At 38.1% G+C, this 19495-nt stretch overlaps 1 protein-coding gene across 2 annotated transcripts in view; it reads left to right on the forward strand.

Moving 5' to 3' along the window:
• The first annotated feature begins 652 nt into the window (after positions 1-652).
• IYD (iodotyrosine deiodinase) overlaps positions 653-19495 on the forward strand; it is a 29039-nt gene continuing 10196 nt past the window's right edge. The window contains exons 1-2 of one of the 2 annotated variants that reach the window (XM_044674732.1): positions 653-836; positions 1855-1857. In XM_044674732.1, the coding sequence (XP_044530667.1) occupies positions 668-836; positions 1855-1857 (172 nt within the window). In that variant the 5' untranslated portion in view covers positions 653-667. The remainder of the gene's footprint in view (positions 837-1854; positions 1858-19495) is intronic. The other variant, XM_044674731.1, reaches the window with a different exon arrangement.

The following is a 19495-nucleotide window of genomic DNA, read 5'->3' on the forward strand; positions in this document are numbered from 1 at the left end:
TGGAAGAGAGGAAATAAATTTCTATTAATGAAAAAAATAAATATTTGTTTAATTGAATTTAATTTTTATGTCCTGCTCATGCAGAAGTAATATTTAGAGGTATTAGCTAATTAATCTTACTATCTCATTTACTTCTTGGTCACACTGCAGTTTATCTGTGAAAACAAAACGAAAAATATATCCTCTAGTATTAGTTATAGCAGGATGTATTTACTGTTTTCATGGGTTAGTTAAAGTTTGTTTTTAAAAAAAAAACAATTGAGCAAAATACAAAGCCCTAGAGGGAAATGTATATGCTTGTAAAGAAAATTAAATGCTTTCTTTTACTCCTGTCAAATTCCAGTGCATTAAAATGCTTGCTCAGATCTTGGCAATAACATGCTGCCTATTTATTGCTGAACTGCAAAAAGAGTTTAACTACCACTATGGGTACACACACACACACACACACACACACACACACACACACACACACCCAACCAATGATCTTTGCCCTTAGGGGAAAGACCTTGAAAATTCTGAACCCTGTTACATGCATTTGGGCATAATCACTTCTGTGCTTTTTATCTCCTCCCCTCCATTCTCCCTCCTGTTCTCACCACTCTGGTTTAAAAAGAGCAGTGAAGGGAAGAAAGCTGGGCATTATTCTTTGCCAAGCTTCAGAATCATGTCTTTCTTCCTGACTCCAGTCTTGATAGCAGTTATCTGTGTCTTGATTGGGTGGATCTTTAAAAGTGAAAACAAGAAAGCAGACAATGAAGCTAAAACCAAGTCAGAATACCGGCCATGGGTAGATGAAGACTTAAAAGACAGCACAGAGCTCCACCAAATAGAAGGTAAAGAAACCAGGAGTATTGTTTAGCTTTAGCATTTAGCAGTTTTCATTATATAACTGAAAAGGAATTAATTAGTTTTACCTGCTGTACAAATGAATTCCAAGCAAATGTTTGATTGGAGTCAAAGGACCTAGGTTTGAATCCCTGCATTGGCATTCACTAATTGTTTGACTTTGTTGTTGTTTGGTTGTTTTTCAGACATATGTGATTCTTCATGACCTCATTTGGGAGTAAATGTCTGAGGCCAAATTTGAACTCAGGAAGGTGAATCTTCCTGATTCTAGGACCTGGACTCTAACCACTGTGCTATCTAGCTGCCCCCTGACTTTGGCAAGTCACTTAGCCTTTCTAGGCATGTTTCCTCATCTGTAAAATTAGGGGCTGGAATAAAAATCTCTAAAGTATCTTCTATAGCTATACCTAAATTTAAGATAACATGTAACCGGGATAGACCATGTGTACCAGTAGGCTTGTTCCTCCTATAAAAAGGTGTCTCTGTTCCAGTTGGCTCTATTTCTTCTCACCCTAATCATCTCTGTAATTGGGAAGGAGATATAATTGAGGAGAAAATAAGGTAAGATAGAGTTTGAAGTGGTAAATGGTCAATCAACAAACTTTTATTAAGCACCTGCTATGTGTCAGACACTGTATGAGTTGCTGGGGTGATGAATGCAAGTGTGAGACAGTTTTTTTGCTCAAGAAGCTTAAATTCTTCTCGATGGATAGAACATGGCCTCAAATTAATTAAAGGGCATATATACTTATTAATTATTATAAATTAATGATATGCTATTTAATTATTATTAATTAATATAAAGTGATTTGGAGAGATAGATGTGGTTAAGGACTGAGGAGATGGAATAAGAAAAAAACTTCTTGAAGGAAGGAGGACTTAAACTGAGTCCTGAAGAGAGGTAGATTTTCCAAGAGAGATATATGAAGAAAAACAGTCATAAGGCATGGAGGAAGGAAATGGGATACTGCATACATGTAGCAACAAATATGCCCATCTAACTAGAAGGTAAAGTCTATGAGTGGGGAAGCTAGGTTATTTAGTGGATAGAGTTCCTGGCCTGAAGTCAGGAAGACACATTTCCCCAATTTCAAATCTCACTTCAAACATTGATCAGCCTGTTTACTTGAGTTTCCTCATCTATAAAATGAGCTGGGAAAGGAAACAGCAAACTACTCAAGTATCTTTGCCAAGAAAACTCCAAATGGGGTAAAAAAGAAAATTGGACATTATTGAAAAACAACTGAATGATGGAAGCCCATAAGTAGGAGTAATTACTTGGGAAGGTACATTGGAGCCAAATTGTGAAGGGATTTAAATGCTAAACAGAGGGATTTACATTTTATCTGGAAGGCAATTGGAAAGCACTCCAAAAAGGGAGTTACATTGTCAAACCTGAGCTTTAGTAATATCAATGTCAATTTGATAGCTGTGTAAAGAATGGAATGGAGAGGAAAGAGGCCAGCTTTAGGGTAGTCAATTAGGATGCTTTGGAGAAAGATGATCAGGGACTGAACTGGGTGGTGACTGTATGAATGGAGAGAAGGGGAGTGGAAATGAGAAGAAGAATCACTAAAACTTAAAATCTAATTGATGACTCCTAGGTTGTCAATCTGGTTGACTGGAAGAATGAGACATCTAAGTCAGAAGGTAGCTGAAATTTTGGATCCTAGAACAGATGAGAGAAAAGGACTAGAGATAATGAGCTAAGAGATGACAAGAGAAACTATGAGGATTAAAGATAAAGCTTTGGGAGCCATCCACGTTAAGCCACTTGTAACACAGTTCCCAAACATAGCTTCTACTTGGAAGCCTCTTTGTAGGTTTGTAGGTGTGTAGGTATTTGGCAAGTTCTATCATGTGGGAAAGGCTGAGTACAGGCTCAGTGAAGGACCCTAAATCAGTTTCCAAGAATCAGTTCAGCCAAGTTCAGAAAGGCTCATCAGTGGGTTAGCCATTGGGTGATGACTTTTTTGGATCACAGAAACTCTTCAGAACAATCTACTAAATTGTAAAAAGATGGTGATACGGATAGGTGGCAGGAATACCTACCCCAGTGTAATCACAGATTCTTTGTGAAATAAAATCTAAATAGAAAGCATATCTGACAATGTTGCATATATTTGCAAAAGCTTTCAGTGGCTCCCTATTGCCTTGAGAACAAAATGTAAACTTAAAAAAAAAATAAACTCACTTTCTGTCTTAGCTGGGAAGTGTTATATTTGAATCCAGGACATCCTGTTTTCAGGAGAGCTGCCTACCACTCCCAAAATATAAACTTTTTAATACTAAAATTTATGACCTTATATATTTTAGCTGTGTGTTCCAGTAAAATTAGGTTCATTCCTTGTTCTCTTCCTGAATTATCCATTCACAACTTGGTTCCCATCTGCTTTTCCAGCTTTATTTCACACCACTCATCTTCATCCATTCTATGGTTCAGCTGAACTGGTTTTCTTGTTCTTGCTTACTCATTGTACTCCATCTTCTGCCTTTGTATCTTCATACAAGCTCTCTCTAATGTCTGGGATTCCTTCCTTCTTCACCACAGCCTCTTAGAATACCTAGTTTTCCTTCCCAATGCAGATTAAACACCACCTCCTAAATGATATATCTCTCTCCTTAAAAAATTGTCTTGTATCTTATACTACATGAACTCAAGGCCTCTCACCATACTAGTTACCCTGTGGTGGACATTTTCCAATTCATGAAGATCCTTTGTAAGATTTGGCACCAAGAGCTAAGCCAAATACTTAAGATGTGGCCTGCCTAGGGCACAGGACAGCAGAACCACCAAATCTCTAACCCTGGACATTATAATCCTCTTAACATAGCCCATGATTACCTCTGTTTCTTGACTGACACATAACACTGTAGGCTTATAGTAGGTTTGTAGTTCTCCAAAGCCTCCATTCAGTTTTAGTGAAATATAAAAGCTTCCACTACTGAAACTTAAAAAATTGGTCAATGTTATCAAAAGCTAAAAAGTAGTCAGGAGCAAAAAAAGATAAGAAAAGCTCATTGGTTTTATAAACACTTCCCTCCCCCTTCTTCCCCCCTCCCCTTCTTCCTCCTCCTTCTCCTCCTCCTCCTTCTCTCTCTCTGTCTGTCTCTGTCTCTGTCTGTCTCTGTCTGTCTGTTTGTCTGTCTCTCTCTCATCATCTGGCAGTCTAAACCGACTAGTCACAGCAGCCAGAGATATGATTGTTTTGAAAGTCAGAAGTTTCACAATTCCCCCTCACAGAGTTTTCATTGTTTACAAGGGAGTGAGTGACCTCCTACCTTCCACCTCCACTATCTGAACAATTCTAGTCTTGACTAAAATGATCCCTGGACTTCCAAACCCATTGAATTCTGTAGTTAATGTTGAAAACCGTGAGTTAGGCACCAAAAAGAATTTTAAGAGGATCAAACAATCATTAAGTCAATTTAAAAATTACTTTTATTGAGTTACAAAATAGTAGGTGGGAAAGTTATTATTTGACCATTTATAATAGCTGACTTATATGGTATGTGAAACTAATATAAAATGTAATCCCCTACCCATGAATGCATATTTAGTTAGGAAGCCAGCAAGTCATGTAACTAAAGTGCCACATGCATGCCTGAAGCCCTGACTTCTGGAAGGGGCTGGAAGAAGTCCCCATGTGATGAGTGACATGCTGGAAGTCAGGACTTGGGACCCAGTCTGTCCAATCAGAGTGCCGGAGTCGAGGAAGTACATTGATAAAATAGACAAACAGGATGATGAAGATCAATGAGTCTTTGCCATATGGCATAAGTAGAAAGAACTAAGGATGTTTAGCTTAGAGAAGAAAAATCTTAGGAGAGAATATGAAAGCTATGTTCAAATATTTGAAAGGTTGCCAGAGATACTCGATTGGTTCTGTCTGATCCTAGTGGGTAGAACCAGGAGCAATGGGTGGAATTTGCAAAGAGGCTAATTTAGGTTTAATGTCAGGAAAGCCTGACTAATCTAGTTATTTCAAAGTGGAATAGATTGCCTTAATATTCCTTTATTTGATATATTAAGGAAAAGTTTGGATGTATTGGGTATGATGTAGTCGGGGTTCTTTTTTCAGGATTTGTTTGGACTTCATAATATTTCTCCATTCACATAGCTATCACCCTAGTACAAGTTCTTATGACCTCTTGTCTGGACTTTTACAACAGCTTTTTTGGCTGGTCTCCTTACCTCAAGTCTCTCACTCAACTGCCAAGGTTAACTTCCTAAAGCAAGGTTTGAACATGTCACATTCCAGCATACCTGGATCCTGATCCTCCTGGATCAAATATAATATGGTGTTTTTGGCCTTTAAAGTTCTAGCATGATATGTCCCATTCCTATCTTTCCAGTTTTCTTCTACTTTCTTCCTTCTGTGTGCTTTATGACCTAACAACACCTGCTGACACACTTTTGACTATGTACTTAGAATGTTTCCCATACCTAGAAAGCTCCCTCTTTCTTCCCTCCCTCCTCTTGGTTTCTTTGGTTTCATTCAAGACTCAGTTCAAAAGCTGCCTTCTTCCATCATCCCTGATAGTGCCTTCCCACTGATCATACCTTCCTTTTACACTGTATATCTCTTATACATATGTGGTGGTTTGTGTGCCATTTCCCCCATTAGAATGTGACCTCCCTGAGGGCAGTGACCATACTTTGGCATTTCTTTGTATTCATTCTTTGTATGTGTTCTATTCAGACAATTCCCAAATCTATATATTTAGCTCTAGTATCACATCAACCACTTGCCTATTTGGACATCTCCTATTGGATGTCTCCTAGGCACCTCACATATAACATGTTTAAAAGAGAACTCACTATCTTTCTCCTCAAACCTTGCCTTTCCTCTAAGTTTTCCTATTCCTATAGAAGGAATTCTCTTTAATCCATTAATATAGATTCTTGACTTCAGGTTGATTTTTAATTCTTCAATCTCTTTCTTTCAACCCATATATCTCATCGCTTGCCAAATCTTGGTGAGTCTACCTCCTCAATATCCCTCGAACCTGCTTTCCACTTATATAGTCATTATCCCTATTTTATGTTTTCATTATCTCTCACCTAGACTATTGTAATAGAATTCTAATTAATGTCCCTGATTCTCCCTTCCAATCCATCTTCATTAAAGCTGTCAAATTCATGTTCCTAAAACACAGGCCTGAGCACTTTATACCTGGTCCCCAAAGCTCCAGGAAATTTCTATTGTTTTTAGGATGAAATACAAACTCCTCAGTTTGCCATGTAAAGGCATTCATAATCTGGCTCTGGTCTCACCTCTCTAATCTATCCTCTAAACAAGATGCCAAAGTGATAAACATAAAGTACAATATCCGACCAGGCAATCTCTCTGCTCAACAAACTCTAGTGGTTCCCTACTGACTATATGATCAAATGCAATCTCCTCCTTCTGGTATTTAAAGTCCTTTACAATCTGATTCCAGTCATTCTTTCTAGTCTTATTATATATCTCTCTTCTTCATGTACTCCTTAATTGAGTCCAACTAGACATTTTTGTTGTTCTTCACAAATGCCATTTGATCTTGGATTCCTGTGCACATGTACAAGTTGTCTCCCATGCTTGAAATGAACTCTATCATCCCTTAGACTTCTTAGTATTCTTTAAAACTCAGTTCAAATGCTGCCCTCTAAGTAAGGTCTTTCCTGATTTCCTTAGTTATAAGTGCCTTGGTCTCCAAATTACTTAGTATAAAATTATTTTTATATAATACATGGCATAGAATGTAAGCTCCTTAAGGCAGGAACACTTTGATTTCTTCTTGTGGCAACAGAATCTTATCCATTGCCTAGCATATAGCAAAATGCTTAATAAGGACTTGCTGACTGATTGATATTGATGATACTTTCTCATCACTACAAACTCTTTATGAGAATAATCTAAACATGTATTGAGGGAGTACTTAATGATAAAGTTTTGAAGAAGGGAACAGATAGGCTTTTACAAATGATATTCTATTAGTTGATCATATATTTATAGTTACACAATTGACTGTATTTGTGTATTTGTGATTACAAAATCCCACTGTGTTAATTTGTTGACTAGAAAAGAACATTTGGTTCATTAGAGCAGGGGTCGGCAACGTATGGCTCTCGAGCCATATCTGGCTCTTTTGAGGGCCAGATATGGCTCTTTCTGCAGGAGTCATAAAGTCAATTTTTTTTCAGGCGCTGTTTCAGGAGCGCGCACTATGAGCACTGTACGGCTCTCACAAAATTGCATTTTAAAAAATGTGGTGGGGGGCAGCTGGGTAGCTCAGGGGATTGAGAGCCAAGCCTAGAGACGGGAGGTCCTAGGTTCAAATCTGGCTTCAGCCACTTCCCAGCTGTGTGGCCCTGGGCAAGTCACTTGACCCCCATTGCCTACCCTTACCACTCTTCTGCCCTGGAGCCAATACACAGTACTGACTCCAAGACAGAAGGTAAGGGTTTTAGAAAAAAAAAAAAAAAAGTGGCGTTTATGGCTCTCACGGCCAAAAAGGTTGCCGACCCCTGCATTAGAGCAAAACATTTCCTTAAATAATCTCCTCCAACAATATCTTCTGTGTGTATGTGAAAATCATATGATTTCTTGAAAGTTGTAGTAACAGGAATAATTTTATTAAATGACTCTTTGATTATTCATATAAAACAAGTTATAAAACAAAAAGATAAAATTTCACCAAAGATATTTCTCACTGTCATCAAAGATGTTCAGCTCAGAGTCCAAATGGGAGAAAGAATTTCTTATGAATGATGGAGTTCTTAAGATTTGATGATGAGGACCTCCATATTCTCTTTTTATGTTGATGGCAATGAGCCCTAGAACATACAATGCCCCCTAGATGAGATCCAAAATGACTCCATAGAGGCTGATTTAGCTATACATTCAGGGAAAACTTTAAAAAGAATGAAGAATGTCTCTTGTCCAGACAATAATATAAAATTGAGTGGTCAACCCACAGAGATGGTCCATCAGTGAATATATGTTGGATAGATATTGTGAATGGACAATGAGATGGACTTGGAATTGCATGGATTTGACTTACCTTTGGGAAACTACGCAGTGCTTTTAATGATCCCAATCTTCCTGAAACAAAGGCTCATTTTTCTAACATCAATATTCTTCCAGTGATGATATATGGCTATGAGTCATAGAATACTACAATCTCCAAAGAATTAAAATTGCAGGTCACTCAAAGTTCAATGGAAAAGTGCATTGTGAGTGCATACAGTCTGAAACTTATTACCAATGAGAAATTGTGCAGGAGAAGTGGTGTAAAGAATGCCATCAGAGAGATGATAGAATGGAAAAGGAAGTGGGCAAATCATGTGGTGACAATGAGAGATAACCGTTGGATAGGCTGAGTACTCCATTGGCATCTATGAAATTTCAGGAGATCTAGAGGAGGGTTGCCAGGATATTGGATAAATCCCTGGTGGAATATTTACAGGAAGGTGTGGACAGGATGAAAAGCATAGAGATATTGTGGTCTATACCATTAAAGGAAATAATCACATCCTTAAAGACAATGTACAATGAACAAGTACACAATCTGTGCCAAGGAAAGCTCTTGTTAAATGCTACCTATACTGCTTGGAAGGGATAATATTTAAGCTATTACCATCCATTTGATCTATAGTCCAAAGAGTTTTATCAGATTAGCTAGCTAGTTCCCAATGGAAAAGCAAATTAATAAAGAAGATAAGAAGTTCAGCAGAGTCACCATAGAATTGAAGAATTTAGAGACTTTGAAGATCATTTAGACCAAAATTTATAAAGCATGGGGCAGGGAATTCTGCCCTAGATATAACAGGCTTGGGTAGGGTGCCACAGTGTACCTTTGCTACCAATATAATGTTGGTACTAAGATACTTATCCATAAAATGGGGGGGGGATAGATCAAAGGTTCCATATAACTCAAAATTTATGATCCTTTATTTTTTCTTTAAATGAGTCTTTTAACACAGTTTATCAACTCTATTTGTTTTAAGTGGTTTGGTTTTCTCAGTTCAGGAGATTGCTTGAGAGAGCTAGGGACAACATGGAGAGGGAGATATATGCTGAAAGAGAATGGAAGGGTTCTTTCCTCAAACAGGATTATCTTTGCTCCCTCTTTTCATTTGCTTAAAATGCCATTAGTGTGACAATGGGAAGTTACCTTAGGGAGAGCTAGAAACAAAACCTGACCTGACCAGAATATGAGGCAGAGCATTGCTGGGTATCACTGGAAAATGAATGAGTTTTAAAACTAGATCTTCAACTATGTGGTGACTTCAAGACTTGTTTGCCTACAGAATTTGCTGTCTTATACAAGCTACTGCATATAAGCATCAAACTTCTTGGTCAGCACCAATCCTGAAAAAGATGGGGGTCGAGGGAAGGGGATAATCAGAGGATCCTAGAACCGAAAAGCTGAAAAAGACTAAAGATTCATCTTACCCAGAAGAGAAAACTGAACCCCTGAGCTGTTAGGAGTACATTAAGGTTCAGAGAAGTTAATTATGACTCATTTCTCCATGGTGCTTTAAGGCTTACAAAACATTTTCCTCACAACAAACCTGTGGGGTAGGAGTGCTAGTGTTATTATCCTGATTTCATAGATGAGGAAATAGCATGCAATTTTCATTTGACAAGGCAGAAAATGTCACAGCTATGATTTGGGTTTAGGTCACCTAGCCACAAGTCCTGTTCTCTGCCCACTAAAAAAGATTTTGAAATCTACCATCCTCATGTGTAGCCTGTGTATTTGTGTTTAGGGACGAGGGAAGGGGATCCCCTCTCTTTCTGCCTGCTACTAGCTCATTTTCCTTTAATCTCACCCTAGATTCAAGGCATCAAGGGGTATGTTTTGCAATTTCCTTATAAATCACTAAAATCTCAGCATCTCTCTTAATTAGCACTAGACTCCCAGCACAATCTATTAAATATTAACTTCTTTAACTGAGGAAGCCTCTTTCCCAAACTTTTGTTCGCCTCTCTTATATATGAACCTCTCTAATCATCTAGGCTTATATAAACATTAAATTTACTGGGTATACTATTTATTAGCAGTGCAATCAATAGTAAAGGAAAGGCATATATGATTTTTTACACTATGCCAGCTGGGATGATTTAGATCAGTGGTTCCCAAAAATTTTTGGCTTACCACCCCCTTTCCAGAAAAAATATTACTTAACCCCCTGGAAATTAATTAAAAAAAATTTTAATAGCAATTAATAGGAAAGATAAATGCACCTGTGGCCATCATTGCTCCCCTGGATCACTGCAGCACCCACCAGGGGGCAGTAGCACCCACTTTGGGAATCACTGATTTAGATTGTAGTTTAAGTCATTTTTAACTTTTCCTATAACTGTTAACTTCTCTTCAATTTAGAAAGTACAGTTCTACCATTTAGTTCTCTCAGAACACCAATGAAAGTATTTTCTTGAGAATTTAGTTCATGTTGCTTAACAAGAAAAAAATTTAAGCATAGTTCTCTTGGGAAATAACTTTGCTTCTTTCTTTTTTTCCCTCCTCTGTTCTCTCTTCAGCAATCATAGTGAATAATTTCTCCCATACTCAGGCTTCACACAGATTCCTCACAGAAGGATAGGAACACTTAAATTCCAAGATTTGATTGGCTCTTTCAGATACAGTAATACTATCTACAGTCTCTGCGAGAGAAGCTGTTGAAGTTGGTGGTATGTACTACCTCAAAGACTGATAGGATTTCAAAAGGCAGAGATGGCAGGGGAGGACATTCCAGTTATAGCAAAAGATGTGAACAAAGGTATGGAGAAGGAAGTCTAGGAAATATTCCAAATGAGTGAATAATTTAGCTTGGCTGGAATATAAGGAATTTAACAGTTGTTCAGTGCTTAACTATAGGCATTGCATTCTATTAAGTACAAAGAGTGAGATTTAACACTGCTGCCAAGGAGGTATGGGCACCATCTTCTAGGTGTAGCCTTTCCTACTCTGTACTAGTGAGTGCTTCTTTCTTCTGGAATTTGCCTCAGTTTACTTTTCTACATACATGTTGTTGGTCCTTTGATTTTGAAAAGGACCAGTGACATCACAGGGCGATGTCTTGACTTGCACATGGATTGGATTTAAGTGAGGTAAAGTTGTACAAAGTCACCAGCCTCATATTCTCTTCCAGAGTCTTTGAAGTCTAGTGGTAAGACAAAAGTCAGTTCTTTCCTCATAAGATGTAATCTTCTTGAGTGAAGGAAGATTCACTTTTAGATATGAACCCTTGCAACTAGGCACAGTGCCTTATAAAAAGAAAGCATTTAATGTTTGTTGAAATTGCTGCATTGAATGATCATACACTCTAACAAGATTGGATATGATATATATATATAGACCTAGAATACAAGAGTAGGTGGCAGGTGAGATAAGACTGGGAACATGGGATGGGTGTAAAAGGCAGGAGTCTTTGAATGCCAGGTTAAGGAGTCAGCAGTGGGGAGGATTTGAGTCTTTGAAATAATGGAGTCAATTTCCCTGGGAGGCAGAAAAATAGCCTCTTAGACAAAGGACCCAGGATCTGGGCCTCTATTTTTCTAACAGGCTTATATTAAGTGACTCTAGCTGTGTCAATATACTCTCAGTTTCTCTGCAAATATGGGGGTGGGGTGAGGAACTCAAGGGGCAATCTAAAAGTATGGAATAAAGTGCTCGTTGAGCCTCTGCTTAAAAAGGAACAGGAAATGAGGAAAAGAGAGGAAGGAGAAAAGGAATTCAACAAATTATCCTGGGGCTTTGCTAATAGAATAAGACAAGAAAATGAGTATAAACTTGAAGTATGTTGCTGTATGTATTATGTATGTACTGTGTGTGGCCAGTGAGGATTGTTTTTCATGAGTGGTATGTGTACATGTATATACATGTGAATAACCATGTGTATATCTTGAGATCTATTTATTATCTCCAGATAATCTGATAACTACAGCTTAGTTGATAAGGAAGTAATGGACATGGGAGATCTCTCCCTCAGCTCATGCTGCTGCTGCGTCTCTCGCAATAAGCTTAGGATTTTATTTTTATAATGTAAACCAAACCCAATTCACACACACACACACACACACACACACACACACACACACACACACACAGGACTTCACAGTTGCACAGTCAAGCCAAAGTTACGTCATGGTTTTACAAAGCACAATAAAGTTATAGTTTTACAAAGAATTTGCTTATGAAGATAATGCTGGATGAGAAAAAGTCTCAAGGTTAAAAATGAGCCTCACTTTATCTAAAAGTTATTTTGCCTGAGCTTGCCACTCGGTGACCTTGGGATGCCTGGAGCAGTTAGAGAGATATACCCACAGCTGCAGCTTTACTCTGCTGAATGAAAAAAGGCTGTTAACTCATTAAGTGCTGGCTTACTAAGAACTTTAAGTTTTCCTAGAAGGCTATATAAAATTTTTTTCAATAAGAAAAGATGTGGATCATAAAAGGAGTCAAAAGAAGAGTCTCAGATTCTTCATCTATTTGAGACTCTGTTTCTTTTATTGGCCTCCCACATGTATATATGTATATGTACATATATATGTTTATATATGTATATGTGTTTATATGTGTATGCACAGGGCACTGGAAGGACTGGGTCTTGGCCATGCTTTTAGAGTTGAAATGTTTTGAGATCAAAGCTCCTCGAGTATGACTGAACTCATCAGATCTCTGAGGCTAAGCAGAATTGGGCCCAGAATTGGATGGCAAAATGCTGGAAATACCAAATGCTACAGGATTTGTTGTTGAGTTGTTTTTAATCAGGTCTGACTTTTCATGACTCCAGTGGAGTTTTCTTGGCAGATAAGGAATGGTTTACCATTTTTATCTCCAGCTCATTTTACAGATGAGGAAACTGAGGCAAACAGTGGCTTGCCGAACTAGTTAGTGTCTGAGGCCAGAACTGACCCAAGAAAATGAATCAGTCCCCAAATGCTATCCAATGCTCCACCTAGCTACCAGGGGTGGGACTGTGTGGGTGGGAGAGAGGTACTTTATTACTCCAAGTGCATGATGTCTTCCTTTAGAAAAAGTTTATGTGTGGAAGCTTTGAAATAGAACTGGGAAGTGGACAAAATCCCCAAATGAGAAAACACCTTTGCCAGAATAGCTTATTGCTGGCTAGGATCAAGCAGGAAGGATCCACATCCATGACATCATGGGTCCTTGAATTATTGAAGTAGAAGCATTTGACTAGGTTTAGCCAAACACTGGCTACCCTTGGATGCAGAACCATTTAGAATCCCTTAGAATTAAAAATTCAGGGGGCAGCTGGGTAGCTCAGTGGATTGAGAATCAGACCTAGAGATGGGAGGTCCTAAGTTCAAATCTGGCCTCAGACACTTCCCAGCTGTGTGACCCTGGGCAAGTCACTTGATCCCCATTGCCTACCCTTACCACTCTTCCACCTAGGAGCCAATACACAGAAGTTAAGGGTTAAAAAAATAAAAATTAAAAAAAATTAAGAAAAAGAATTAAAAGCTGAATGAAAGGAGATTTGCTCTTTTTATTAAAAGCAAACTGCCATGCTTACATGTGCAGTACCAGCATCACACTTAAGGAAAAAAAAGAGCATGATTACACACAATTACTTTGGAATGACTAGTCTTTGATGCTTGAATGAATCTGCCACCCCCGCCATTTCCTCTACCCCTCCTCCTGTGGCTTAATTGATGATGTTTGAAGACAGTCAATAAAATGCCCGAGCTTTGGGGGTTACTTGTCTTTCCTCCCAGCTCTTTGTTGCTCCCAGGAGCCCCATATTGTGACACCTCTTGTATTGGTTCTCCATGCCCTGTAGTTCTTGTCTGGGTGTTGCCTTCTTTGCTCCAGTTGTACTGCTATTTTAAACCTGCATACCATTCTCCAGGCAGCAATGATGAGTCCCCAGGCAATCTTCTGGGTAGGCAGGCTCCAGGAGAGCTGCCCCTACTCAAAGAGTTGTTGTAGCAAGGAATAGTGAGTACAAAAAGGTTTGGTCTTGAAACCAAAGACCTTGGTTCACTTCCTTTCTTAGAATAATTATTTACCAGCTACATGACCACTGGCAAGTAGCTTCACCTCTGTGAACCTTGTTCCTTTATCTGTAAAATAGGGATAATATTCATATTTGCATTGAGTTTGCAAAGTATTAAAAAAATCCTTACCTCCTGTCTTAGAATCTCTATGAAGTATTGGTTCCAAGGCAGAAGTGTGGAAAGGGCTAGGCAATTGGGGTTGTGCCTTGCCCAGGGTCACATGGCTAGGAGGCCAGGACTTCCCATCTCCATGCCTAACTCTTTATTCACTGAGCCCTTTGCAGAGTATTTTTGTCACAACAAGCCTCCAAGCCAGCTGTCCAATGATCATGAGTTTTACTGGTAAGGAAACCAAGGCTCTGAGAGTGGTTGATCCCTACCCCTGCTGCCAGAGCACTCTTCCTCTTCACCTCTATCTCACAGCTTCCCTCAAGACTCATCTAAAATCCCCAAGAGTTCTGCTGGTGGCCTTTCCATGTCCCCCACTGCTAATACCGTCCCTCTAAGATTGCCGTGCATTTGTACAGCATATAGCTTTTGTGTACTGCCTCCGCCCTGAGAATGTGAGCTCCTGGAAGGCAGACACTGCATTGTTTTGTTTTGACTTTATTTGTATCTCCAGGGTTTATTTAGGATTGCAAATGACATAGCAAAGATTTTGTAAATGCTCTGGATTAATTAAACAACTTGCCCTTAATCACATGCCTAGTAAGGAGGAGAGAGCCATCTTTTATTCTTGTTCTTTTGGCCCAACACTATCCACTATACCATGCTGCCTTTTATCAAATAAGTGAGCTCAAGTTTATGAACTCTAAAATGCCATATAAATGTGAACTATTACTTCAGAGGAAGGCTCAAGCTTGTCAGTGTCTATATATCAGTGTCTATAAATCCACTATCTGACTTTACTATCCCCTTTGGAAATATCTTAGTAATGTATGACTCCTAATAATGTAAGCTTCTCCCCTCAATACAATTAGCTTTTATTACAACCAGAGAGAAGATTATTATATCCCATAAGCCTTAAATCTATTCTATCGAGACATATTACAAATGTGTAACAGATATTTACATCAAAATATTTTGGAGTCAATGGCTGACTCATTGAACTTGTGCCTATCTCAATCAATATTCACCAAGAGCAACATTTTCAGTAAAGATTTCTAAAAGAAACTAAGCAAATCTAGGAATTCTCATCATGGAACCAAGTGATAGCTGTGATGATATATTGCAGGTATGGACACATGGTAACAATTGCAGATAAAAGTATTCTTTTTTAAAAAACTTTTTACCTTCTGTCTTAGAATTGATACTGTGTCAGTTCCAAGGCAGAACAGCTGTAAGGAATAGACAAGGTTAAGTGACTTGCCCAGGGTCACTCAGCTAAGACCTATATATAGTCAAATTTGAATCCAGGACCTCCCATCTCTAGGTCTGGCATTCTATCTATTGAGCCACTAACTGTTCCAATGTGTGGCAGATAAAAGCATTCTTATGAAAATCATAGCCACCTTTCCAGAAAAAAATAGTCGATTAGTTTTAGTATAGACCCTGGATAAACATCCATTTTGCCCTACCCTAACTTGGTTCTATTCATGCAGAAAAAGGTGTACTACAGTTTTAGATTTGGAGTCAGAGGGCCTGGGTTCAAATTCTTCCTTTGCCACTTACTACATGTATAATCTGAGGCAGATTACTTAACTTCTTGGACCCCAGTTTCCTTATCTGTAAAATGAAAGAATTGGCTTAGATAGCCTCTAAAATTACCCCTAGGTCCATATTTGTGGTTCTATGGCTAGATGGCTCTAAGAATTCAGTAGCCTCTGCACTCTGCTAGACAAAGAAATCTCCTGAGTCAACATTTTCAAAGTTTTACAATAATAGCCTTTACCAATGAGCTGGGAATTTGAAAATGAAGTAGCTGATAACCACTACTAGTATCTCAAAAGAGATCAAAGCAAGAGGAAGAGGATATATGTGTACAAAAATATTTATAGCAGCTCTTCTTGTGGTAGCAAAGGATTGGAAACTGAAGGATGCTGATCAATTGGGGAATGGCTGAACAAGTTGTGGTATATGATAATGATGGAATACAATCATGCAATAAGAAAAGCAAAAAACAATGCAACAACTGGGAAGACATATGGATGGATAGAAAGTGGAGTAGAACCAGGAAGTCATTGTCCATGGTACCAGTAATATTGTATGATGATCAACTGTGAATGATTTAATTATTTTGACTAATAAAATGAACAAGACATTTTTGAAGGGCTTTTGAGGAAAAATGCTGTCCACCTCTAGAAAAAAGAACTGCTGGATTCTGAATATAGTTGAATCATACTTTTTTTTTCTTTGTGTGTGTGTGTGTGTATTTTCTTTCACAACATGGCTAATATAGAAATGTGTTTTGCATAATAATCTATATATCAACTTCCTTCTTAAGGGGGAGGGCAGGAGGGAAGGAGAGAATTTGGATCTCAAAAAAAGTTAATGTTAAAAATTCTTTTGTACATGCAATTGAGAAATATTTAGTGAGACAAAGCATATTTTTTAAAAAAAACTGTATTAATTTCCTAGTCATCTTCTTTTCTCCACCACCTCTCATGAAAAAGCAACAGGGCATAAACCTTGATCTGCCCACTAGGTCCAGGCTCTCTGTTTCCTCTCTGAAATGCGTGGTTCTACTTGATTCACATAAGAATCCTTTAAAAACCCACCGATTTGACCAGTTTGTGTATCAATCCCACCAGAGAACCCAGTGGACCTGATATGTGTCCATCTGACCTGACTGGCCCTACTTATTTTGTATATTTTCCCTCTTTCACATTGGTTTGCTTTATTTTCTCTCTGCTGACCCTGTCTTGTCCTCTGTGCTGCTGGAATCCCAGACTGCCTTGAGACAATGGCCTCTAAGGTTTTTTTGAGCTACAAATCCAGAATCCAAGGCTGGGTACTTAGGTTTTCATAAATAATACACACACAGAAGTTACATGTATAGAATCTATTTTAGGGACTTTCCTACATTGTAAAAATGTACAGTGTCATTTTCTAACATATACATGTCAAAACTCACTTAAGAAAGCATTCAGGAATCAACTAGATGGCTCAGTAAATTGAGAGTCAGACCTAGAGATTGGAAGTCCTGGATTCAAATATGACTGCAGATAATTCCTTACTGTGCCATCTTGGGCAAATCACTTAAACCTCATTGCCTAACCCTTACCACTCTTCTGTCTTGGAATTGATTCTATTATATAGGGTGAGGCTATAAAAGAGAAAGAAAGAAAGAAAGAAAGAAAGAAAGAAAGAAAGAAAGAAAGAAAGAAAGAAAGAAAGAAAGAAAGAAAGAAAGAAAGAAAGAAAGAAAGAAAGAGAGAGAGAGAGAGAGAGAGAGAGGGAGGGAGGGAGGGAGGGAGGGAGGAAGGAAGGAAGGAAGAGAGAGAGAGAGAGAGAAAGGAAGGAAGGAAGCATTTGGTATGTTGGTTAATTTTTCACTCATCCCATACATTTGATTTTCAGATATCCCTTTAACCTTGAAAAAAAAAATAAGTCCTCTGTTATTACTTTCCCTGGACACTCAAAATCTCTGTTTACATAGCTGACAAGGTTCAGGCTTTTCCCCTTTCCATTGCCCATTATTGACCTGTGGTGAGCTCAAAATTAGTAGCTGAAAAGGGGATAGGTTCTCATTTCCACTCCCCTTTTACACCTCTGTGCCCTTTGCAACTTAGTAATTCTGTCTTTAAATTGAAAAATACAAAGGGTTTGTGCCAAGGCTGCCATTGGCATCCAGATGTAAAATAAGTGCTTTCTTTTTTATTAGTTAGCAGAGTCTGCTGCTCTGCTAATATTTTAGTCTTCTTTAGAGAGAAGATGCTTCATAAAGGAAAGTTAAAGGTGTTGTTTATCTCATAGAGAAAGCTTTAAAACAGAACATTTGAATCTGTAGTACAATGTCCCTCTAAAATAAGGGATATTTTAAGATTGTCCCTTATTTTTTTCCTGATGATTGGTTAATTGTAATACATGAAAAATTCCTTCTTTTTCCCCATAGTAATTCTGTCTCCTGAAATCATTAGTCTAACTAATTCAATCTCATTTTATCCTCAAATCTTTTGAGTTATTATGCTTATCACTATATGGATTACTTATTAGGAGTAGAAAAAAGTCTGTTTTTTAGTTGATTTTGTAATGGTACCTCTCAGAGCAGCTAGGAAAACAAGGTGGACACCTGTGTCTAAGGGATTAAAGTCCCATTCCATTTGGACTTTGTTTATTAGAAGTCCAATTATAATTTAAATGTACTTACAATTGCCAACCTGCCAGTATTTGACAGATTTGCCTTCTATTTTGTCACTGGAGTCACAATAGGGCTGATTTTGTTTTATTTTTTGCTTTTTTTTTGTTTGTTTCACTAAAACCAAGGGTTTTATGAACTCTTTCAGAAGTAGTACTATAGATTTTAATTTCTACTTTGATCTCCATGGTCAAGATTTTATAGATTCGCTTACATTTTTCTATAGTTAAAATCACCTGCTTCTTTGGCATATGAGAAAGGCTTGGTGGCAAAGGACTGGCATAAGGCACAGATGGCATGTTTATCAAATTTGCAGATGACACAAAGCTGGGAGGGATAGTTAACACACTGGATCTAAATTGGACAGAGTTAGGAGCTAAAAACAAACCTTGGCAGGCTAGAACATCGAGCTAAATCCAATAAGATGAATTTCAAAACAGAAAAATGGAATGTTACACTTGGGGTCCAAATATCAGCTTCTCAGATATAACTTAGAGGAGGAATGTTCAAGACAGCAATGTTAATAAGCTTTGGCCATTTGAGTGGACTTTGAGATCAGTATGAATCAGCAATGTAATGTGGTGGCCTAAATTAATGTAATCTAAGGCTACATAGAGACTCATAGCTTCTGGGTGTAACAGGGCACTAGTTTCTCTGTACTATAGTCAGACCACAACTAGGGTGCTGTGTTCAGCTGTGTACTCCACAGTTTAAGCCAATAGCCCAGTAAATGAACATTCATTAAACACTTGCTATATGCCAGGAACTATGCTAAATACTAGAGCTATAAAGAAGGTGAAAGACATTGCCTACCCTCAAGGAGCCCACAGTTTAATGGAAGAGACAATGTGCAAACAAACTCTAGAGAGGATAGACAACAGAGACAAGGCATGAGAATTAAAGAGAAATTGGGAAAAAAAAAACCTTTCTATAGAAAGTGGGATTTTAGCTGGGAATTGAAGGCAGTCAAGAGACAGAGATGAGGAGGCATGTCATTCCAGGAATGGAAAATAGAGAAAATATTTGGAGCTGACAGAGTATCTTATGTGAGGATCAGCGCAGAGGCCAGTTTGTTAGTGTGTGGTATAAGGTATAAGACCTACTTGGAAAGATAGGAAGAAGCCATATTATGAAGGACTTTAATCAACAGCAGACAAACATTTTAAGATGGACACTAGAGAAGGACACTGAAAAACCAGAAGGCAACTAGAGTGGGAAATAGCTAAACAAAAATGTAGAAATAGAATGTAATAAAATATTATTGTGCCTGAAGAAATGATGAAATGGAAAATTCTAGACAAAACTGAAAAGACTTTATGAACTGATGCAG

The sequence above is a fragment of the Gracilinanus agilis genome, chromosome 4, assembly GCF_016433145.1.
Source record: "Gracilinanus agilis isolate LMUSP501 chromosome 4, AgileGrace, whole genome shotgun sequence".
NCBI lineage: Eukaryota > Metazoa > Chordata > Mammalia > Didelphimorphia > Didelphidae > Gracilinanus > Gracilinanus agilis.